We start from the raw sequence: 25,151 nt of genomic DNA on the forward strand, positions 1-25,151 counted from the left end.
AGTCTCTCTCTATATCTTGCATCACAGTCGACACTGAAGATACGCTGTTGATTATCTTAGAAATGTGAATGCTTTAAAACATTTCAAAACAGTATTTTTTTTCTCTCATGGCATTTTTTCCCTATTGTTCTTATTTCAACAATATCAAACAGCAGAAAAGTAGTTGTGGTACGGTTGTTCTGTTTCAGGTTTAGTTCTTGTTAGATTTCTGTTTTTGTTGTTTAGTTTTGGTTCTTGTTCTTAATTATTCTGCTTTACAGTACTAAAATTTTTTTATTAAATAATCTTAATTCCTACCTGTCTGGTCATCCTGGGTTTGGGTCCTTTCTCCTTGTCTCTAGCCCTAGTTCATGATAAGTTTGCACAATATGTCAAAATTTAAGTCTTCATAAAAGGTTTTGTGGTCTAAACTAAACCACAAAAAAAGTTTTAGAACTATCAAACACCCCAACCTGCATCCTACCAAGTATCTGGTTGATGAAGGTTATTTTGAGATACATAAGGTCTGTAAATATTGTTTGCAAGAAACAGTTAAATACCAAAGTTGAAAAGTAGAGACCGAATCTCTTAGATATGTAGAAGCGTAAAATGGCTCCTATAGTTTCCTGGTGACTGGGTTGATAAAAAGATTTCAAATGAAAATCAACAGTGCAACAGTCATTCAAAACTTGCTGAAATCCAGACACCATCTCCACCAGGCTTAATGTGAGTTCAGAAATTACCCCGAGGCGTTATTCCATCTTGTATGTTGCCATGGACCATGCATTTAACCAGTCAGTTTGGCTACAGTTACATATCTCATAATCCTCCAAATGTCCTCGATCCACCAGCTAATGCATGACAACAACAGCTAATAAATTGGTGAAAGGAAAATTAATGAGACACACCTGCAAGTTAGGATGTCCATGATATTTTTATTTTATATTGACTGGACTCATTCTTTACAACAGATATTTCTATTTGTGTCATTACAAAGTGAGCAACACACTGATTATAATAGTATTAATTATAATATGAAGGATACCCAACCATTGTGCAGCCATAATTCTCAAATATACACAGCATCCCAAAAGTTGGGATGCTGTGTAAAATTCCCAATAGAACAAATATTACATGTTGAAACTGAGACATTTTACCATTTAATGGCAATTACGAGCTCATTTTGAATTTGACGGCAGTAACACATCTGTAAACAGTTGAAACAGGGGCAACAGAAGGCTGAAAAAGTAAATTGCACAAATAAAAATAACAAAAGGAGGAGGATTTAATAACTAATTAGGTGAATTGGTAACAGGTCAGTAACATGACTGAGTATAAATGGAGCATTTCAGAGAGGCTCTCAGATGTAAAAATGGTCCAATATCACCAATCTGTTGTGAACTGTGTTTAAAAATTGTGGAACAATTTCAGAAAAATGTTCAACATAAAATTGCAAAGACTTTGAAGATTCCACCATCTACATTGTATAATATCATAAGATTTAAAGAACTGGAAGGAATCTCTGTGTGCTGGGGACATACCAGAATGGTCAAAACTTTCTGATCTACAGGCCCTTATGAACCACTGCATTAAAACCATAAATCTGTGAAAACAGATCACCCTGAAAGCCACAAATGCAGGTTAAAAGCTTTATCATGTGAAGAAGAAGCCGTATGGTAACTGTTATAATTGGTGCTACCGCAAGGGGTCCCTGCTGCAAGTTACTGTTAGACTGATCCAGCAGCAGAAGAAGATTTGTAGGTAGAGTGTGTACACTGTGATGGCAACTGGCCACAGTTTATTAAAGTTGAGCGTTAATACAGCAAGCCTCCTACATCCTTCAAACACAAGCACAACAGTAACAGGATCCAGAAACACTGTCGTCTTCTCTGGACCAAAGCTCATGTAATTGGTCTGAGGCAAAGTGGAAAAACTGTTCTGGATGGCATGTCCTGCAGACTAAAGAGGAGAGGGAGCGTCCAGCTTGTTATCAGTGGACAGGTAAAAAGCCTGCATCTCTGCTAAACCACATCCTGCATCCATCACAGCAGCATGGCTTCACAGGAGAAGAGTCCGACTGCTGAACTGGCCTGCCTGCAGTCCAGACCTTTCACTAATACACAACATCTGGAGCATCATGGAAGCAAAAATCCAGCAACGAAGGTCCAGGATCAGACGAGAATGGGACAACATTCCTCTCCTAAAACTCCAGTAACTTGTCTCCTCACTTCCCAGATGCTTACAGACAGTTGTTAAAAGAAGAGGGGATGCTACACGATGCTGAACATCACCCTGGAACTACTTTTTACAGAATCGTTGCTGCCTTTAGATACAAAGTGAGCTCATATTTTACATGAAATGATAAAATGTCTCAGTTTCAACATCTGATATGTTGTTTATGTTCTACTGGGAATAAAATATGAGTTGAAGAGATTTGAAAAGCATTGCATTCTGTTTTATTTATATTTCAAACAGTGTCCTAACGTTTTTTAAATTGGGTTGTAAACCAAAAGCTATTTTGTGTGTGTGTGTGATCCATGAAGTTCACAACTACCTAAATGGTTAATATGTTTTTGTTGTTCTACTTGTTCTACTTTACAACCTTTTGTCCAACTTTTGTGTTGAGTTTGTTCTTGGACTGAGTACCTGTTGAAGTATTTTAGATTTCAGTGGCCTTCACAGAACTGTTTGCATGCAGTAATCCATCAGTGATCCCCCGGCCTATTAACATTTAGTATTACAAAGTACTGCAATGTTATTTTGCTGTTTTTGTTTGTGGGGTTTTATTGGATCTTTTCATTCGTTTCTTTTTTTTTATTATTATTATTTTTATTCCTGTTTACTGTTTTGTTCTCTCTGTCGCAATGTTTCTCTCCCTCTTTCTCCCTGTTTGTGTGTTTGCCTCTCACTCCATTTTTCAAAGGATTACAGTGAAATTTGAGGCTGAGGATTATGAAAATCAATGCTATGTTCAGTTGCAACGAGCTTTGCTGCTAGGGATTTGTACACAACAGGAGGCAGTTAGTGGATATGTTGGCCTTAGCTCTGCTTTACTCTGCGAGTGTGTGTATGTGTGTGTAAGTGTTGAAATGTGTGTAAAGCGGCCTTTTCAGCTGGGAACCTGCAGACAGTCTAGAGGTGGGGAGGCTTTGATTGGAGGGAAATCACAGGGAACTAATCAATACGACACATCCTGCTAAGAAAGTATTCTCACGCACACATGAAGCAAACGCTCAGGTGCTATTAGGCACATTCACACACACACACCAGTAACTTTCATTTAACACTTCTCCACCTCTCCGTACGTCTCAGCAGAACGTGTGAAGGAATGATTTGGCTTGTGTGAAGGAATCAGCGGCTAAAACAAGGATTATTTAGAAGCTGTTTCTGTCGTGTACATGCATGTGTTTGTGTGTGTCTGTCTGTGGGCAGCACTAGGATGTGTTGACGCACTGCAGTCGGGTGGTATAGTGCCTATTGTGGAGAAAGTGAGAGGCCTCATTAAAAATGTATGGAGCCCAAGCATCAGCCACCATCCAAACAGCGGCCTCTCGGGATGCAAAGCTTCTCTGTGATGGGGGATTGTGTGCATGAATACATGTGTGTGATGTTGAGCCTACATTATAGCTTCTTCTTTTTTTAATTGGTGCATGTGAGGAAATCTCATTTTAGTTAAGAAGATTTTTTTCTTTGATCTGAGCCTTTGCTGTCTCCTTTTATGTTTAAACTGCTGTCATTTAGATGTTTTTTATGATAACGTGGACACTTTAATTGTATGCCTAATCTTGTCTTAAGGGTGATTTTTGCTAAATTAAAGTCAGTGTTGCATCATCTTTAAAAGTTAACCCACATGACAATGATGTTTTTTTTAATTCCTCACGCATCTCAAGCGGTGTCTACACAGATCATTTTGATGTCAACAGATGGGAGTTTTTAGAATCCTGCTGGTTAAATATCTTCGTCTGTCTTGATGTGTTCAGGGTTGGGATGCATACAGTATCTATCATTTTGTGAGGATTTGATCCCTTATCCAGACAAAAGGTTAATTTATAACTACAGGATTATGATCTTTTGGGTACTTGTAAGTTGTATGTAACATGGTAGTCATCCTATCTCACTGTAGACTAGAGCATGAAGGAAATATGTTGTTGTTTGCTGAAAAATGTTGTACATTTGTCTTGTTTTTGGCTGTTCCAGTGGTTCATAATCGCAAAACTGATTAGGGTTACTTCTAGAAACTGAAACCACATTTATTTGAGTACTTGCCGTTACAGAGTACTGATATGAGTACTAATAAATCCCACTAAAATTCACTGGTAAGGAGTGGTTAATTGTGTGATTTATCAAAATCTAAATGTAATCCTTGAAAATTGTCAGAATCTTCATATATAAAGAGGACAAAGTGTTTTTTGGTGAATTCGGTTCACCGCTGTGACAAAACACATACATGTCCAAAATCAGCTTCTCTCGCCGAGATAATGCCAAACTCTTTTTTTTTTAAGTGGTATCAGGTTCTGTAGAATCAGAACCCTTTTATAAATACCGAGTACAAGTACACGCACATAGTATCTGGCTGATACCTGATGCTGGTATCAGTCAGATAGAGAAAGAGCTGAGGATTAAATGAAGATGTTAAGAAATGTATCTTGTGAAACTCTGGTTGGAATCTAGTTTGAGAGTCAAAGCAAAGTTTACGGTGATCACTTTGTTGCTTTACTTAAGCAGGTTAGAGTCCTTCTCCATTAGCTTCTGTTATGTTGTGACTAAATTAAAGCTCATGGGGTGATAAAAGTTGTAGCTACTTTCTTATTTTAGTCACTAAGATTGCCGTTGCTAAGCAAGTTGCCAATAACACATGAATTTAGCTCATTTTAACTTCAGCTAATGTTATTGCACGATGCCCTGGCAATCTTAAGGATGAAGATGACATGGGCAGCCAGTCTGAAATTTGAAGTCTTGTCTGTGATAATACAGACTTGTTTCTTTCCTCCAGGTCCCAGTAGCTATTGTTTGTCTCAGACCAGCAGCTATGTTCTGCCCGGTGTGATCTGGAAAGAATTAGTCTGGAGACATTTTGTTTTCACGTTAAAATCTGCGTCATATTCGGCTCTATGGTGCGGCTTGACCACAGGTTGGTAGCGGTGGTGAAACATTGGACTGTAGCCACGTCCTTCACAACACCTTCACCACACTCATCATACAGGGCAGGAGAGACACTCCACTAACATGGTGACAAGATGGCAGTGACACCGTTTGTCCAAAGTTTTGATGAGTTTCTTGAATCTCGGGTTGTTAACTGTGTTAACTGAGCACTGGTCTTTGGCGAGAAAAAAAAAATGTCATGTTTATTTACATTTGTTATCTCTCTGTGTCTCTGGGAGCTGGTGGAAAATTTAACATTTTTTCTATTTTCTTGAGTCCCTTCACAAGCCCCCGTGTGCACGTCTACGACATGCACGAATGTCGCCTGTCGCTTGGCTGGAGGAGGGCAGCGATTTTCGCCTCATAGTGCAAGTTTCATAGAAAATAATGGAGAAGGAGCATCTCGCCTCCCGTGTGTCCAGCACATAATTTGAGAGGTGTTTGCAACTCACGTTGAATAAAAGCAAAGCGGCCGGGGCTGTGGGAGGAGTCTGTAGCAGAGCGCTGCAACGCCAGTGGTGCTAGATTTGCAACTGAAAACAGCACAAGAGGAAACTGAGAAGGAGCAAATAATTGGATCTCTCTCTCTCTCTCTCTCTATCTCTCTCTCTCTTGCTCTCTGCTATAACAAGGACAGATTATCTTAACCAACTTATACCATAATATACAATACAATAAAACCTACTCAATGTAGGTGTAAATAAGATTCTTTCATTTCAGTCAAATACAGATGATTTACTGTAAACTAATGACCTTCACTGCCTCCATGAGCCCAGCTTGTCTCACACCTTCAGTACGATCACCTGGACACGATGATGAACCTGCTGCTGTGTCTGAAAGTGAGGCCCATGTGGTTTGTGATACTGATATGTTACAATGTTACAGGGGGTACTTAACGGTTAAATATATAGAAGAAACCTTCTATTGCTACAGAAGAGGCCTTATTACTTGTTTATCTAACAGTTACAATTTTTTGTACCATGTCTAGTATTCTGTGTTGATCTAAAGATACAAGCATGGGAAACGGGTGTGAACATTTTCTTCATTGCATTAATTGAGTAGCAACAGATGGATTTCATAAAGCCATCATGAGAATTCAGTGTTTGGGTGGCAGACATTTTTCTAGATGGAAATGTAAAATTTATTTCAGACACGTATCAGAAGCAAGAACAGAGGGTTTTTTGACAGCTGTATCAATTGTCTCTGAATATCTCAGAGTTTGTGTGGTGTCTGTTGCAGTGCATCGATGTAGATTCTTGTCACTGTCTCTGATGTAATTACAGTCGAAAGCAAAAGAAGCATTCTCTGTAATTTGAATGAAATGTCACTTTAAATCACATTCCTACGCTCTGGTTGCATAACCCTCTGCAGTGGCAGGTCATTCATAGCCATTACTGCTCACCTTCGGTGTCATGTGGGATTTGGTGTATTCGCCAGCCTTTCCACAACTGTCTCCTCTCTGATGCATAACAAAGCTTTTCTCCACATCATTCTTGCTTTGCTGATCCATCATTACAGCAAAAGCTGAGCGCTGCCATGCTTTGCTGCACGGCATTTCAATCAACGTCAGTGTCAGCAGTTATGAATCATCACGGCTGATTGTGAAGGTGTCTGCGTGCATGTGTGGGCACATATTTGTGTGTTGGCGGGCGCCGTTGTGGACGTGTATGCAAATGCAGCAGTAAGACAGCTTGAATGCCTGTGCTTTACTGAGAGCTGGGCACCAAGGGAAAAGAAAAATACTGGGAGAATAATGACAGATTTATAATTACAGAATCGTGCGTTCAATGCGTCTCAGCAACAACTGTCTGGGGAAGGCAATGTGGGTGTAATTTCTGCTGATCAGGCCTGCTGCAGACACTAGGGTCACACTACACATATGCCAAGATGCAGACACAAATATTCACATGCACGCAGGTGTACAGGGGCATTCAGTCTCCCCTGCATTTAGGCAGATGTCACACATGTAGAAGAACACACACAAACACAGAATCACTTTGAAATTTAATTGTGGTGTGATGGCTGATCTGTGAAACCTAAAATCCTCAAGCGAAGTCTTGATTCCCAGACAAACAAAGGCATCAGTGTTCCACAGAAACACAGCAGCTTAATGGAAAGGAGTAAATGATTCATTAGGCAGAGGAACACAAAACCTGGCAAACCTACACATCTTTTCAGGTGTACTGTAAGTGACTAAACAGGCTTTTAGTTTTCTCTTTTTTCAGTGATTTAGGATGTTCACCAACTTGCACTTTATAAGAAGTAAATGTGTTCATAATGTGTTCATTCTAAACCTCAAGCCATATAATTTGACATTAACACAGCAGACCAAAACCCCACAAGCTTTAATGAAGGTTAAATGGACTTCTGTTTCTTGCTTTTGAAGCAGTTTCACTTCTCGTCTGATCTGAGATCAGGTCGTTGGGGCAGCAACTTAAGCAGAGACGTCCAAGCCTTTTTCTCCTCGACCACTTCTTCCATCACTTCCAGTGTCCCAGCCAGCCAAGACACATAGTCCTTCCATTGTGTCCTGGATCTTCCCTGGGTAACTCCTCTAAGTGGGACGCACCCAAAGAAGACAAAAGTCTGTATTAGTCTGGTCAATCCATACTCCACAGGAAGCTTTGTCTGCAAAGGAGCAGGGATTACTGCAATGAATGTGTGCAATGAAAAACTGGCCCGGTTGTTTCATACTTAATGACAAACTTTGTCCGTGGCCGGCGAGGCTGTACACACGGCGATGTCCGTGTTTCCCAACACCAGATGTGTTGTATAGATAAAGATTGTATAGATTAATCAAAGCCGTAAATTCAACCACTCATCAACTTTCCACTTCACACTTTACTGCATTAACCACGCCCACCTGAAATTTCCAGCTAATCACACAAAACTTCTCTGAACCGCACGAGAAGAAAGTTCTGCTCAGTTAATGCCCCAAGAACAAGCCGCAAAAAGTCCTAAACCAGGGCCTCAACAACAAAAATCTAAGTTCTCGATTCTTGCAGAGTATGTAACAGGCTTAAAGGAGACCCAAGGCACCTGTGGAGGAAACTCCTTTCAGCTGCTTGTATCCACAATCTCTTTCTTGCTATCTACCAACAAGTACGCCTGTAGAACAAGCGGTGAAACGTCTCCAAGAACCACGAAAAAGAAATCCAGTCGCCTCTATTCAGCTTCTAGGATTAACATCAACTTGAAGACTGGGGCTCTACACAACACACCAGAAGAGATGCTTTCTTTATTAATGTTCTGCATTATTTTTGGAGTTTAATTAATTTGAGTTCTGTTGAAGGACCATATTAAAATAACAGAAACAAGCTGTTCTTTAGGGGCATTTAAGTCCAACTATTTTTCTGTGCACAGTAGTAGTGTTGGATTATAACCTATGTTCTGTTCAGGATGTTTTTAATTTTATCTAAAGTATATTTTTATAACTTTATGTGCCATTTTCTTTGCAAAGTTCCTCGATTATTATTACTTCCTGCCATGGTAATAGTACATGGTTTGTCCGTCAAGCTTTCAGGACCGCAAAGACCATTTTGCAAACTTAAATCCATTTAAGTTTTTTTGTCAAACTGAATGAGCCAAGAGACAATTTGAACAGGATTACTATGCACAGTCCAACATCCTGATTGAGTTCTCTTTCTTTTAGATATCTCACTTTAAATCCCTCAGCAAGTTTTAGTATGTGAGCCTCTCAAACACTCACCTGAATGCAGGCGCTCTTGTTTGCATTGATATTTCACGTTTCATTTAGCAGGTGATGATATATTGAATACAAAGGAGTTAAACACTCTAATCTAATTTCTTCTCCTTCTTTAGGTGTGTTTGCAACATCGACTGTTCCCACATCAGTTTCAACCCGGTGTGTGCCTCAGACGGTCGCTCCTATGACAACCCATGCCAGGTGAAGGAGGCGTCCTGTCAGAAGCAGGAGCGCATCGAAGTCCATCACCTGGGACACTGCCAAGGTCCGACTTGCAGACAGGAATGCATGTAATCACTGAAACTGAAAAGCACAACAACACCTTCAAAAGCACAGCGGGAGCTGCTGTTCTGTCTGTCTGAGCAGGTGTTGGCTTAATGTTGAAGCACAGACATGGAGACTAAATGAGAGAGCTCAATGAAGACAGTATGAGCGTATATCTCACTAAAGCTGCAGATCCAGCCACATCTTACTTCCAGAAAGTTTCACTCAGTCAGGAATTGGGTGCGAAGATAATTCTCAAAACCGACATGACCTTTGCTGCTACATATTTATCATGTTTCTGAAGGGTAAACTCCCATTTTCATTTCTATCTACTTATATTTTTTTTATTTTTGCGCAACATTTTAATGAAAAAGCTGTTTTCTTCATCTCTGAATCCCTGACCTGAACACTGAAATAAGGGTGAAAAGTTGTCCTTTGTAGATGAGTCTTATTCGACTTAATTTGATTGAGGGTCTTTTCCATCTACGACTAAACTCCTTCTCAATTTGTTCTGTGTTGTTTTAAGATGTGGATAAAACCGTCAACGCATCAGCAGTGATCCGTCCACAGTCGTAGTTCAGAGAGTTGTTCATACAGCAATTGTTAATGGCCTAATTGTGTGGGAGTGGATCTGAAAGCATTCAACTGATGATGCCTCTGCATGGCACAGAGAGGTCCTTTGAGAAGGAATGTGGAGGACAGCAATCAGGACTAACTAGCTGTAGGACACGCATCTGAATTCCACCGCTGATTGATTTTTGATCAGGCTTCCTCGCTTATTGTTGTGTCCTGACAATGAGTCGAAAAAGGAAACTCTTTATTAGTCAGGACTCTAACTCTTGTACTTTACTGCTTTATGTGTCACTTTATGTCACTTATAAAAGACTTTTACCTTCCTGGATTTACTGTACTGTGTAAAAGTCTTAGCCATGAGCCATCACTCATTTCTTTAAATGTACAATTTTAACATTTGAAAGTCATCATGTGGGATTCTTCACTGCCTGAATCCTTTCGAAAAAGCTTCTTGTAATTTCTTTCAGTAGTCTTCAGGAATTATTCTCCAGGTTTCTTTAAGAACTTTCCAAAGCTTTTCTTTGGTTTTCTGTCCAGATGATCTCACACTGCTTCAGTTGTGTTGAGGTCCAGCCTTTGGGGAGGATTCATCCCTTCATCAGGCCTGTTGCCACTAATTTTCCGTCCAGTTCTTGTCTCATGTGGCATACCCACAGACTGTGCATAAAAGGTGATCGGAGCCTCTGTGACGTCACCCGTAGCTTTCTGAGGAGCAAAAGTGAGGTTCGTTGGGCGGTTCCTACCATCGCCATCTTGGCAGCGTCACTCCTGCCGTCACTCCCAGAAAATACAAAAATGAGCAAAGTGGCGGAGCTGAGACAGGAGACTGTGAGCGTGAGGGTGGATGATTGACGTCTATCAAACTCCAAGCTGCCTGTAGCTAAGAGCTAACTGAGCCAACTCAGATGTAACGTAAGCTAACCGGCTGATGAAGGTAGGCAGGCTGAAGTTAGGGTGCACTGTTAGCCGGCTAAAAACCGCGGTCCTGCTACACTCTCCCTTCTTGCCACTGATATTGGATACATGTACATGTACATGTATCCAATATCAGTGTATCCAATATCCATGTCCGTTTGATTGACATACATGTCAATCAAACAGACACACCCCCAATTATGCCAAATTTAAAGATTAAATAACATCCAAATGGATGAGTTTGAAAAAAATTCACCTTCTCTCAGTTGTCATGAAGGTAAACTTGACCTATTAATCCTAAAATGTTTTTTGTACCAGGCGTTAAACATGTTTATTTCTGCTGTGAAATTGGTCTTTTTAACATGGGAGTCTATGGGGATTGACTCTGTTTTGGAACCAGCCCCTAGGGGATGAGGGGCGAACTGCATTTTTTTGGACTTCTGCATAGGCTTCACATTCACTGCCGGAGGTTGCTGCTTGGGCATACCTCAGCCTCTCTTCCTGTTTCCCTTCCTTATAAATGGCTTCTTGACAGCCATTCCTCCATGGAGACCATTTCTGATGAGTCAACAGATGGATCAACTGGGAGCCAGATGAATCTCTCAGGTCCTGTTTCAGGTCTTTGCTGGATTTGTTCCTATTTCTTATTGACTTCATCATTCATGTACATTGTTATTTAGATGTGATACTTCTTCTTTGGATAATCTTAGGATTTCCTAAGGACATACTGCAAACTGTGCTGAGATCTGCCAGATTTTTTAGCTATAAGCTCTTTGGGAATCATCCTGTTTGTGTATAAATGAACGGTAAATGCTCTGTATTTATATACTGCTTTTGTAGTCTTATTTGCACACTCAAATCACTTTTTCTCTACCATTGCACCCACATAACATTTTTAGTCTATGTACAGTTTGTGGAGGCAACATGGGGTTCCATGTCTTGCACATGGTGGGAAGCAGAGGATCAATCTGACATTCTTCCAATTCGCAGACAACAGCTCTTTTTTCTGAGATCCCCATACATTCCCTTAAATAATACTTTATGTATGTTAAACTGCGTTATCTTAAGAGTTTTCATAGATATTACAAAAGAAATTTATACAAATGACATGCCTTTTTGACAGGCTACTAGTAACAGTGCCTTCAGAGCCCATTTTAAACTGGTTCTTTGCTCAGTTTTTGTCAACACAACACTAGTTTATACCTTGACTTAGGAGGCTGTTTTATCCTTGAATGATAAAAAGGTAAGTGTTAAGTTACAAGCCAAAAGACATTCCTCTATAAATGATCATGTACTGAGACTAGACTGTATATAAGTGAAAAAGCAGACAAAGAAAAACAACATTTTAAAAGATTACAGCTGTCTGAATGCTTGGAGGTAAAATATAAAGAAATGATGGGTAGCTTAAGGTTTTTGCACAACAATGTACCTCTGCAAAAGTGCCTCATTAAAGCTGAAGTTAGTTTACTGTGGTGTCTGGTTGCATTTTGGAAATGCATTTACTTTTCTTAAATGGGAGTCATATATGCAGCTCTTGATCTTGTGACCTCATTGAAATGCCTTATTGTCTCTTTTCTTATATTACGCCTCCAATGTTCTACATATTGGCAGACAATAATAAAAAAAATAAACAAGAAAAATTAAGATAATAAATGAAAAATCACAGAACTAGACACATTTCATGCCATTAGAAATCCTTTGATTCACTGGCTTCTGAAAAAAGTCTATTATAATATAATGATTTGAGGATTTTGCACAGCCATTAAGGAAAGAGAGAAAATGACTGCACCTTCAATAAAGTGAGGGAAAAAATTTATTATTTGCTCTGATCCTGATCCAGATGATTCTGCTCCATTCTACTTTTTGTTCAGTATAATATATTAGAGGAGACCGCTTCTGACTTTTTGAAGAGAATGGCTTACATTTATTCGTATTAAGCACACAGGTGCACACAGCATCAGGCCTTTGCAGAGATGATAATTTACCTCCACCCCTCTCCTCTGCAAGGCAGTCAGTCTAAACGTGGAAGCCATTATAGATTTGGCTGCAGCTTCAGGAGAGGTTACAATGACCTGAAATCAGCTTTAATATGTCTTTGACCTTTCCAGGTGACATCAACCCTGGGCACAAAGGTGATGGACACTTCCCACGGACAGACCACACGGGTGAGTGCTCCATAATGGTGGCGGATTAGCAAATAACATGTACTGTCAGTCAGAGCTGAGTCAGAGTCGCAGACTTTTCCTCCTGTCTTCGTCAATTTTCTTTCCTTTTCTTAGTCGTCCCTACATTTATGTGTCTTGAGCAGCATGGTCATGTATGTGCACAGGTGGCCAGGAGTAAACAATAAAGCTAAATTAATGTTTTTGTGTATGTCTGTGCAGGGAGGGAAAACGAGGCACCGAGGGGTGGGGAGGCTCGCGGCCTGTACATCCCCTGTCCGGATCACTACAAAAACTACTGCGTCCACGGAGAGTGTCAGTTCCCCAGTATTCTGGCCCAGCCCTCATGCAGGTAATCATGCACACACACAAACACACACAACTAAGGACCAGTAGGATAGAGCAGTGTTTCCCAACTTATTGTCCTACCATACAAGGGCAGAGCTAGAAGGTGGGCCAGGGTGGCACTTGACCACTCCTGAAATCTGACTGGACACCCCAGTTACCACCCCACGGGGATTGACAGGTCATTGGAGGAGGAGGACAGAAATGTCTTTTCAGACATGCACGGATCACCAGTATCACTACACCAGTGTGAAGTAAATTTAAAAGTAATATTTCCTAATTAGTCATCCTTTAAAAACATTGATACTTGGGAGCACATTTCTTGAGAACATTTTGTCTCTTTGCAAGTACAACTACTAATGTTTTGTTAGGGTCTTAACCTGGTGTTAGCATGAAGCTAAGTACTAGTGCTAATCTAGTTTTATGCTAGCACTAGGTCAGTTGTATGATAACGTGAGGAAGCCCTGTCATATTTAGTTTGCACTGAGTGTATTTATGGACTACACATCAATTCAATCGAGATGTTTATATTGGAGTTGAAAATATTCGAATAAGATGCTCAGAGAGAAACACAGTGTCCACATTAGTTAGTTCGTTAGTTAGTTAGTTAGTTAGTTAGTTAGTTAGTTAGTTAGTTAGTTAAATGGTGCAGGAAAAATCAAGGTTACAAGGATAGACATGAACTACTCCACTACTGTTTTAACAATCACACAGAGTCTGCATAGTCAAAATCGGGTTTTGGAGACCCCCTTTGGGGGTTAGGGTCCCCAGGTTGGGAACCACTGGAATAGCGTTTAACTGCAGTCATGGCATCTTGTATGCACAAATAACATCTTTAAAATAAAGCTGGGATGGAGTAATTATTACATAATACATAGCATCAGGACTATTGATTATTAATTCATGGTGAAATGAATGTGTTTTTAATAGCTTACAGTCAGTTGTATCATTGTTATTTTGCTATTTAACACAGAATATCTATTTGTGTGTGACAGTCAAACTATGTATTTACAGAGTAGCTCTGGTAATAAACAAACCCTCTTTTCATCACTAATTTGTTGATCTTCTCTCTGATCTGCAGAAACTAAAAGCATGTAATATAAGATGGCTAATCAGCTGTAAAATTTAGCAATTGCAAGGCAAAGAGCTCGAGCCCATTTATTTTTTAATCAGCTTGTTTATCTTGAATGAGTATGAACCGGTGTGCTGAGAGGGGGTGTGCTGGAGATCCCTCCTGCCGTAACATAAAAGCAGGACGGGATGTTGACCAGTCAAAGAGGCTACTCGGCTTCAAATTAATCCCATGTTGGATTTCTCACTACTTAATGAGGATGCTGGCGCTTGCTGCCCCACGCATTGTGATCTTGGGTTCTACTCTCTGGTGTGTGAGGCGGACTGTGTGGGCATCAGCAATCACAGCTCCCAGTGTGGTTTGCATATGTTCAGCAGCATGAAGTTAGAAGGATCTGGGTGGAGTGGAGGAAACACACTGATCAGCCGAAAGATTAAAACTACATCCAAAACAATGCAATATGCAGGAGAACTGTAGGCCCTAGTATTTTATAGATGTCTACTGCAGTTGTTGTTCTTTATCCCCATCCCCAAGTTTTGTTTCACATTTGGGCAAGTACTTCTACAAAATTAAAATTGCCAGCCACCATGGCGACACAACACACACTATTTATACATTTGTGTTTATTTATCTATATATTGCTTTAAACCAGCACGGCAGTGCAGTCAAAAAAAAGGACTATTACCAAACACATTCCACTACAAATGTATGCAGCTGATATAATCAGAAATATCTCATGTAAGGACGATAACATTATTAAATCACCATAATCAAATTCACCATTTAATAAGAGTTGGAAAGTTCTTTTAACAATCACAGAAAGCAAGCAACTTAAGAGGTCATTGCTTGGACATGGTGCCTAAACACAATCTCCTGTAGTAAATCAGTCTAAGTGAAACAGAATGGATCACCTGTGTCTTAGTTCAGAAGCATACTTGCATCTTCATCAAAATCATAAAATACACCAATGTTAAATAGGGCTAAGGTCAGTCCCATTTATTGGCCTTTTCTATGTCAGTAGCAGCCACAGCAATCTGTGCTGTCAAACTGCCACAGTAACAAACATGATACTGAGCCATTGAACAGTATGGGTGGCGAGTGCAATGCCACCAGGCATGGATGCAAGATTGTCTCAAGTAGTAAAGAAACATGTTCAGGAAATGTAATATAAATTCATAAAAACCATCACTGACTGATTAATGCTATTCTTTTCATTTAAGAAACATCAGAAACCTGATGGAAAACAACACAAAATATAACCTGAAAGTGACATATTTTTTAGGAGCTCTGCTTTGAGTGTTTTCATGGGAGCCCATCTGCTTTTCAAGCTCCCTTTAGCTCCCTTATAATTCGAACCATGCAGACTGGACCTTATAAAACAGGACAGTTGTGTTTATTTTGAAATGCTGCTTAAAGTTTACATCCTAATGTTTACAAAACAAGACCAAAAGTGTTTTTTTGTGCAAACATCAATGTTTAGAAATGATTTTATTGCTGAAGGTGATCAACGGCATCTGTGTGCAGGAACTGTTATGAAATAAATTTGTTCGTTCATTCATTCATTGTTAGCATGATGTTAATCGCTGTCAGTAGGGGAAAAACAAACAGTTGAGGATAGAAATTTCACATTTCTCTTATTTACTCAGGCATAGTAACAGACACCAAACCTTTAACACTGGGAGTACTTTCTCTGAGGTCCTTCGATGTCTCTAAATTCCAAGAGCATGTGTATGAATTTTATTAATATGCAGCAATTTTTCATTTACTTTGGGTATGTCTTTTTAGCCATTGTGTACTAAAAAAATGGCCAGGGCTTAACAGGTTGAAGGATTTTCTTCTAAGGTGTTGGTGTCAGACGCCATAGGACGTCTTGCATCCACGGCCCAACAGTTCAGAGCTGTTTTTGGTGGCACCGCACAGATGTGCAGTTTTAGGCAAGTGGTTTGAATGTTGCTGCTGATTAATTGAAGGATGTGATGCTTCATGTTTCTATGTAAACCTCTGGGCACAACCAGATACTCATGAAACAAGGATTTACTTCCACGGTCTCAGGTTGCATGGACGATACATATGTCCACAGATTTGTAAAAGGATAATAAAAAGAAAGAAAATGGTGAGGCTGTTTATAAGGTACAACAAAATAAGAATGACATTACAATTCTGTTTCTCTTGTCATAAATGTTTATATTATGTTGTAAATTTTAACACAACAGGTTGTGTCAATTAAAAACATGGCATATTTGCCAAGAAAGAAACAGAAAATGAGCAATTTAAGAGCTGCTGTAAATCAACGAGCCATCTGATGCGTCCAGCGGTGCGTTCGGTTACTTCACGGCACCCCAGTGTCATTTGCATGTGATGTAACAAAGTCAAACAAGGTAACAATGGCTCTTTTCTGTAGTGATGCTTTTCTCACACCAGAAACTGCAAATTTATCAAACATATCTGTTCTGTTGTCCTCAGATAGCCGCAGGGGTTTAAAGAACTGAACCACAGAACTTAAAGCAGTTGGTGATCACAGATACTGTAAGATTCACTCACATCCAATTATAGATAAAAGCAGACTGATGTAACAGCTTTTCCCACTTCAAATGCATTAAATATATGTTTTTTATGCTTATTAAACTTAATATATTGATGCTAAATGAGTCAATGAAACGATTTGTTTATCTTGGAGGCATTTTGTCTTGTTGCTGCACATTTGCATCAAGTCCTCAGTTCCATCTTGTTGATTAAATCTAAAGAACACAGAGGCAGTTCTGGTGAACTACATCTATTTGCAGCCTTAAATGCTAACAATTTAATTTATGCTGCCTTCTTTCAACAACTTACCCATCTTCTTTAATCAACATTAACATCACCGGCAGTGCAAACTATTTGAAGCCATGTTCACGCTATACATGGAGCACTCAGAGCACTCAGCTTGGAAAAGCTAGGCTGAAATTTTTCAGAATTGCTTGTCCTGCTGTCCTCATGGAGCTGAAAATATGTAGCCGCAGACATACAGCCCATCCAGCTTCTTTCTGAGTAAACTGACACATAAGCAAGAAGTAAAATGGTGCTCTTTCTTTTAGATGGCTTTGTCATATTTGGGCCTTAGATGTGAAAAATTAGCCCAAAACGCAATTAAAAAATATACAGATAAACATATCTACACACAGCTGCAGCTTGTGTGGAAGTAAACAGGCACAGATGACACACACACATCCACAGAAAGCACCTGAACATTGAGATGCATGTATGCAAATACGCAATAAGGACACACACACAGTGAATAAACCTGTGTGCCGTACAGGTGGGCCATCTTTTACAGCCTGATAGTGTCGCTGCCAGGGGGTCCCGATGTCCCTCTCTCTTCCTCTTTCTCTCACAGTTCTCTCTAACCTCGATTGTCCCAGCTCACCCAGCCAGTCATTCTTGTTGCATACAGAGCAGAGCTGATCAGACTGGGAGTGTGGAGGGTCTCTGCTGCCCCCTGCTGGTTGTGGGAATCAGTGGCTGTATCCTAAGATGGGAAGCAGAGTGGTCTCTGTGGGAGTTGTGTGCGTCTTTTTGCGTTTGTGTGTGTGTTTGTGTGTGTGAGTGCATGTACATCAATGTGGAAACAAAACGCATCCCATCGAACAGAACAAGGTTGCAATGTTCATCTCACACTGTCAGGTCGAGGGGATTGCGAATGTAAAGGAGACTGTGTGTGTGTGTGTTTGTACTAAACAAGGATGCGCAGGTGTTGGTGGGTAACAACCTCCCAAGAGACTGGAAACACGGCAGAAGAAGAGCAGCGAGAGAGAAAGAGATAGATTAAAAGGGGAGACCGTTTTAGCTCATCTCTGAGAACAAAGATCATCTCCATTAGTCGGTGTGTTTGTGCTTCCACGTGTGTGTATGTGTTTTCTCAGACTATGTCCAGACTATGCCAGCTAAATTATATCATGTTGGGAAGGGAATCTAATCAAACCACCAAAGATTAAAGAGAACATATCCTACTGTTTGGATGTTTCCTTACCTTCAGTGTGTTTTAAATATTTTTGTACTTGCATAAGGTCTGCAGTTGTAAAACCCAAACTACATATTAAATACAAAGAACAAACAACATTCTGCAGTGATGTACAATATGAAAAACATTGTGGTCTTTGAACATGTAAATGACCTACAATGAACCCTCCTCCAGCTCTGGGAGCTGTGTTTTTAGGCTGGATTTATAATACCATATACATATAGTTTAATTTAGTACATAATGCAGGATCAGACTGCATCATCATGGACCCTGCAGAAGCTGTGGTTATGACCTTATGTTGCCTAAATGTAATATAGGTCTGTTCTTGCTGGTAACAGTGGTTTTTATGGACTAAACATTGGCTAAATTTGTCCTTTCCATGTGTTAAACTACAGCATGATCACAACTCTGAAGAGGATCTGAAGCAGCATCTTCACATACAGCCTCAAATCAGTAAAGCAATCATTTTTTTATTTAATTGCAGAGAGTTTAAATAGAATATTTCATGATTTTTTTTTTAATTTTCATCAACTTAGGGTACATTCACACCAGCCTAGTTTGTTTGCTCAGAAAGTCTGGTTCATTTGGTGAGGTGTGCAAACAAAGTCTGATGCAGCTCAAAGAGGCGAACTTTGGTCCACCTACAAACGTAGGTCTCGGTCTGCTTCTAGTGGACCAAATGCAGGAAGTAGACTACAACGCAAAGGCTTTTGTACGTAAAAACAACCAAAACAAGCATGCATGTAGGACGATAGCTGGGAGAAATTGCTCGTGGTCAGCATCTTGCAGCAGAACTCAAACACTGATATTTTTTTTTAACATGCTGACAAACAAATGTTTGTGTTTGGATTTTTTTAACCTAAAAACAAATTCAAAATATAAAGATTCTCATGAATACCACAATCTTGTTAAAACGTTTGTAAGTAGGACTTGAGAACAAATTTAATCTTAAAAACGACTGGTGAATGAGGCCAGTTTTATTTTAAAAGAAACATTTCACATGTTCCCTCTGCAGCACATAATGTCATTAAACTGTGTTTTCAACATGCAGGAATTTATGCATGTAAAGGGTGACAAGGGCACACTGGACACAAGTGATCTCCAATCCCTCAAACAGACTGCACCAAGAACCCTCAGTCATCAAGAGCTTATAGAAATACATGGACCAGGGATTGTTTGTTTGACTACTCTGGGCTTGGTAGCATCTGGGACGGATCACCACACGGTGCACACATGGATTGTAGTCAAACCAATCAGTGTTCCAGATTGCTTCTTGAAGAAATAAAGCAAAGACCAAAACAGCTATTCAAACTATCAGCAATTAACCCTCTTTGATGTCACAAGGACGTATAAGTGCTCTTGGTGTGCCTAGTTTTTACTTGTTATGGTTGGATTATTTTTCATAGAGTAACAAAAGTGAAGTAGTATAGAAAAACAAAACATTTTGCAGGGACGTCCATGCATTTCTTATCTAAACTATGCAAAACTACATTCTGCATGGATAATAAGACATCACTGCAGCAGCAGAAGGTACAGGTGATGATAAGTGTACAGGAGGAACGAGACAAAAAGAGAAATGAAAAACTTTGTGAACAATTATTAACATTACAAAGAGGTAAAAAAGGTAAAAAACATTTCTTACTTAGACTATCTCCCTTCATTTCCCACTGGATGCCCCATCACTCACTTTCATAGAAAAAATCACAGCAAGAAAAAATCAGTCACAACAATGTGGCTATCAAAAGTGTACTGACGTTTCAATTAGAATCGCAGAAAATAATTAACCTGTCTCTTAGCGCAAAGAAATGACTCGTTTTCTGCTCTCTCTCCCTCTCTTTCTCTCATGTGTGCATGCCATATGTGTGTGTTTGTGTGTGTGCATGTGTGTCTGATCTCAGCTGTCACTCAGGCTTCAGGGGCCCCAAATGTGACATCAAAGAGTATAACGTGCTCTATGTGGTGCCAGGCTCTGGCAAACTGCACTATGTCCTCATCGCCTCTATCATTGGAGCACTCCAGGTGGTCATCATCTGTGTGGTGGTGCTCTGCATTACCAGGTGAGTCGTGTCCTAAAAAGACACATACACACACATTCACACTGTCATGTATCCATGACTTCAGAGAACATTATACAGACTTGACTTACATTTCCTGGAGGTTTACTTCAGCTGTAACTATATCGATGTTCGTCTAACCCTTATCATAGCGTGTATTAAAATGTCTTCGCCTTAAAAATTGATCATTTGCCTTTTTAGTTTGTCTCATAAGGAGAATGTACTTCTATCATGTGTTTGTGTAAACTTAATATGTTTATTAAACCATGTACTATAGTAGTTGTACACACTGATTTTGCCAAATTGTAATGTAGATATCCAAACAACAGAATCTGCACTGATTTGGAATAACTCTTCAGTATGTATCCAACCAGTCTACTGTATCACGTAATGCGGCTTTTGTTTGTTATAGAAAGCAACCAATAAGTCCTCCAGGTCCAGGTTGGTCAAGAACAGTTTGGTTCAGTAAACCATGATCCCTGTACCCTCACTTGGTTGGCAGCGTATCAACCAGATAGCGATGGATGCATCAGCTACATAATAACGTGATTTCATAGCGCTATGATGCTTTCCTTGAATATAACGAAGAAGAACATGACACAGAAACAAAAGGGGGAGAGTGGTGGACATCCAGCAGTTTGTTTTCTTTCTTCTAAGCATGTGGCTCTAAACTACATAAAATCCACCAAATATTTAAACCTAGAGCTGTTTGTGCTTCATGCCAAGTGGCAGAGGAAGTGAAGACCAGTCAGTGGATTGCAGTGTGTCAAGCTTCACCCTTCTGGGATGGATTGGTATGATAGTGGCCTCAACAGAAGGGTCCCAAAACAGTAGGGCAGGTTGGATCAGACTGGATATCCTGGCACCCGTCCCATTTCTTTTGCCTGTGGAAATGCAAAATAAAAGTGTACCAACCCGTCCCGTACCGACCCGGACGTGTTGGTGGAAACAGGGATTTAGAGTTTTCTCTAAACTACTGCCCCCTCCTGGCGAAAAAACATTGTACATGTATTTTTCCATAAAGGAACAAATGTCATTCTTAGGTGGTTCTTTTGCCAACGACTGTTCTTTATTTTTCCCACTCCTGTGTCACACTCAGTCAACATGACATGACAACACTTTGATGTCACTTCCTGGCTGGTTTAGAGGCTAGTGTAACATTATTGGTTAGGGATAAAATACCTTTTTTTCAAAACAGAGACACATCACTTCAACATGTTATGATGACTATTTTTCCCTTTGTGGTTGGGTTAAGGCTATGCTATCACTTAGTAAGGGTTTAAAATCGAAACTACTTATTGAGAGTTAAATTGCACCACAGCTGAGACTGAAATTCCTTGACACTTCATATGCAGGTGCTCTATTGGCCACTAGAGGTCACGTAAACTTTGAATATAATAACAGCCAATGGGGTCGTTTCTGGGAAGAGGGCAGCCATGTAGAAAGGTCACACAATGCGAGCTGATTCAGAATGTGCACTCACTGGACAATTTATTAGGTACACCTTACAAGTACTGGATGGACCTGCAGAACTGCCTTAATTCCTGGTGGCATAGATTGAACAAAATGTTGGGAATGTTCTTCAGAGATTTTAGTCCATTTTGAGATGATAGCATCATAAAGCTGCTCTATTGGATTGAGATCTGGTGACTGTGGTGACACTGGAGTCCAGTGAACTTATCGTCATGTTCAAGAAAGCAGTTGAAGATGATCTGAGCTTTGTGACCTGGTGCACTATCCTGCTGGAAGTAATATCAGAAGATGCTACACTGTGGTCATAAAGGGATGGACATGGTTAGTAACAATACTCAGGTAGGCTCTGGTGGTTAAACCAGGCCAGGTTGGTACTAAGGGACTCAAAGTGGTTCCACCTAATTCTGAGCCTAGCATCTGAATGTGCAGCTGAAATGGAGACTCTTTAGACCAGGCAACATTTTTCCTTGTTCTATTGTCCAGTTTTGGTGAGTCTGTGTGAATTGTAGCTTCAGTTTCCTGTTCTTAGCTGACAGGAGGCACCTGGATAGTCTTCTGCTGCTGTAGCCCATCTGCTTTACAGTTGGATGTGACATCCACAAGGCATTTTGGTCTGAACAGCTGCTGCTCTCTAGATATTTTCTCTGTTTTTTTCTAACAAAACCATCTCTAGAATTTACAGAAAATGGTAAAAAAAAAATAAAAAAAAATAAAAAAAAAGCTCACTGGATATTTTCTCTTTTCCAGGCCATTCTCTGTAAACCCTAGAGATGGTTGTGTGTGAAAATCCCAGTAGATTCCAGCAGTTTCTGAAATACTCAGACCAACCACCATGCCACTTCAGTCCCTTTTTTTCTCATTTTGAGGCTCAGTTTGAATTTAAGCAATTAGTCTTTGACCATCTCTAAATGCAATGAGTTGCTGCCGTGTGATTGGCTTATTGACTATTTGTATTAACAAGCAATTGAACAGGTGTACCTGATAAAGCAGCTGGTGTGAATGTATAGATTTATTGTGTAGTGGCCACTACACTTGTTGGCACTTTTGGAGTCAGTCTCTAGTGGTCATTTGAAGAAATACAGTTTTAGGACTTCAGTGTTGGCTTTATTTTGTCAGTATTATGTAAGCAGACTTTTGTTCCCACTGCATAAATAACAGTTTAGTAACAAACCTGGGTGAAAAATTGTCTATGTCGTGTATATTTGGGAATCCAACACATCTGAGCCTGGAGAAACCAGCAGAAAGGTCACCCAGCTTTTCACCACAGAGACAAAGCATTATCACTTTTACCAAGGGCAAACACACACACACCCACACACACATCTAAAAACATGGCACATTACACAAAAACACAGACTCAGAGATATCTGTGTCAGTTGGGACGGTTATGTTTTAACAGGAATTTTGTATTCACATTAAAAACCCACATGCATTTACACCTATGTACCAGCAAAAGATACACACACACACACATTTATGCTTTAGGCTGCAGCTTGTCTGCCTACGGCTGACCTTAGCAATTTATGACATTTAATAAAAGATTTTAAAAGAGTTTTGGCCGAGACAAAACTGCTCCTCGGAGTAAAGAAGTGGAGGAGGAGGAGGAGGAGGAGGAACAAAATGAGAGAGGGAGCAGCTGTAAAGGAGCATGGTGTGAGGGAAAGGAGAGAAGATAAAGAAGCAGAGAGAATATATAACACCATGCACGGTTACAGTAGCATAATGTTTCCTGCAGCTCAGCGATATGCATTAACTTAATATTTAAAAAAACACAGCTTTATAGAAGTTCACTGTGCGACACAGGGTTCTCACTTTAATTAATCTAAACAGTCCGGACTCACTGTTGTACTCCATATGTGAAGGGCAGACCAAGCTATATTCTTATTTATTGGGTTTTATGAATGCTACCAGGGTTTTATAGGGTTTCAGCTTTTTTCCTATTCACTGAAAGGACAAACAGGTGGGAGCAGAAAAGGTCATCTCTGTGCTTTGCCTCTTGTTTATAACATTCTGTCACATCTTGGAAAAGGTTGCAATATTTCCCTACAAAATACCATGTTGTTACCATATTATTCTATACCTCCCCCTCCTTTTATAACAAATAACAAAACAAATAACTTTCTGAGTTAACCCTTGAGCCCACTTGTCCCCACTGAAAATGTGAATGAGAAATCTAGAGGAGAAAGAAGACACTGATAAACATGCAGACTCCATCATGTAATAGGTGATCAGGTTTTTCTAATGCTGTCAGAACCAGAGGGCTAGTATCATAAAAATGCAGGATTAAATTTGATCTGATGTTATTTCATTTGAATTTTGGTATGAATTCTAATGATATCCTTCCATCTCTTGCACAGAAACACAACATTGTCATTGGACAAAGATGAAGAAAAGTCAGATCTTGATAAAAGAGCATTGTAATAATACAGCAAGTCATGCTTTTTCTTCAGGGTCTTAATTCTTTTGTGTCATTTCACAGTAGGTGTTGTGGAGGGACGAAACACTGGTCTGTACTACTACCAATGAATGAATGAATTTATTGTCATTGCACAACAATTACATCAACAATCATTGGCAGTGAAATTCTTAGATCCCAGACTCTCCTAATAATACTTAAAAGAATATAAACCACAATAAAAATAGTCAAACACAAAAAGCAAGAATACTGCAAATAATTTATGCAGTAAAATATATAATAAGCAATAAGAAGATGCTATTATTTAAAGGAGGCGTTGCTGCTGACATCATTAGAAGTCTCATGGCCTGCGATATGACGCTGTCCCTGAGCCTGGTGGTACGGACTTAAATGCTGCAAATTGATTGGACGGACCACTGTTGAATGGTCCGCGTCACTGGTCCGAGACACTTCAATTTCTGCCTATAGGAAGGCAGCAGCAGACCTGAGGCGTGATCAGATTTTCCAAAAGGAGAGCGAGGGAGGGCCTTATACGTGTTTGCATAAGGGGTGTAAACATGATCGAGTGTGTTCTTGCCACGCGTAGAACAGCTGATGTGTTGGTGGTATCTTGGCAGGACGTTCCTCAGGTTGACACTGTTAAAATCCCCGGCTACAATAAACGCAGCCTCTGGCCATGAAGTCTTCCATGGCCTCGCTGGTTTCATCGGTTTCATACTGTCATGACAACCCGATGAGAACTCACAAGGAAGCTAATAAGGCATCTGATCATGAGGTGCTCCAGGTACAGAGTACATCCCGTAGAAATAATTCCCACATCTGAGCACCATTTGTTGTTCACCATGAAACAGACACCACCTCCCGTGCTCTTTCCTGAATGTATAGTCCGGTTCCAGCTGATAAACGGAGAGTCCCTCGGGAACAACGGCCGAGTCCCCAGCCCAGACTCTTAGATCATGTCCACATATTGACGAGTATATGGACAGATGCAGATTTTTAAATGAGTTAAATTCATGCAAATTCAGTTTTTAAGCACCGACTGTGAACTTTTAG

The 25,151-nt window shown here is 40.0% G+C and overlaps 1 protein-coding gene across 1 annotated transcript in view; it reads left to right on the plus strand.

Moving 5' to 3' along the window:
- Window positions 1–25,151, plus strand: part of tmeff2a (transmembrane protein with EGF-like and two follistatin-like domains 2a) — a 159,416-nt gene that overhangs the window by 131,966 nt on the left and 2,299 nt on the right. The window contains exons 6-9 of the mRNA XM_042001360.1: window positions 8,944–9,092; window positions 12,688–12,744; window positions 12,964–13,093; window positions 20,054–20,212. Of these exons, the coding sequence (XP_041857294.1) occupies window positions 8,944–9,092; window positions 12,688–12,744; window positions 12,964–13,093; window positions 20,054–20,212 (495 nt within the window). The remainder of the gene's footprint in view (window positions 1–8,943; window positions 9,093–12,687; window positions 12,745–12,963; window positions 13,094–20,053; window positions 20,213–25,151) is intronic.

The sequence above is a fragment of the Melanotaenia boesemani genome, chromosome 12 (assembly GCF_017639745.1).
Source record: "Melanotaenia boesemani isolate fMelBoe1 chromosome 12, fMelBoe1.pri, whole genome shotgun sequence".
Lineage (NCBI taxonomy): Eukaryota > Metazoa > Chordata > Actinopteri > Atheriniformes > Melanotaeniidae > Melanotaenia > Melanotaenia boesemani.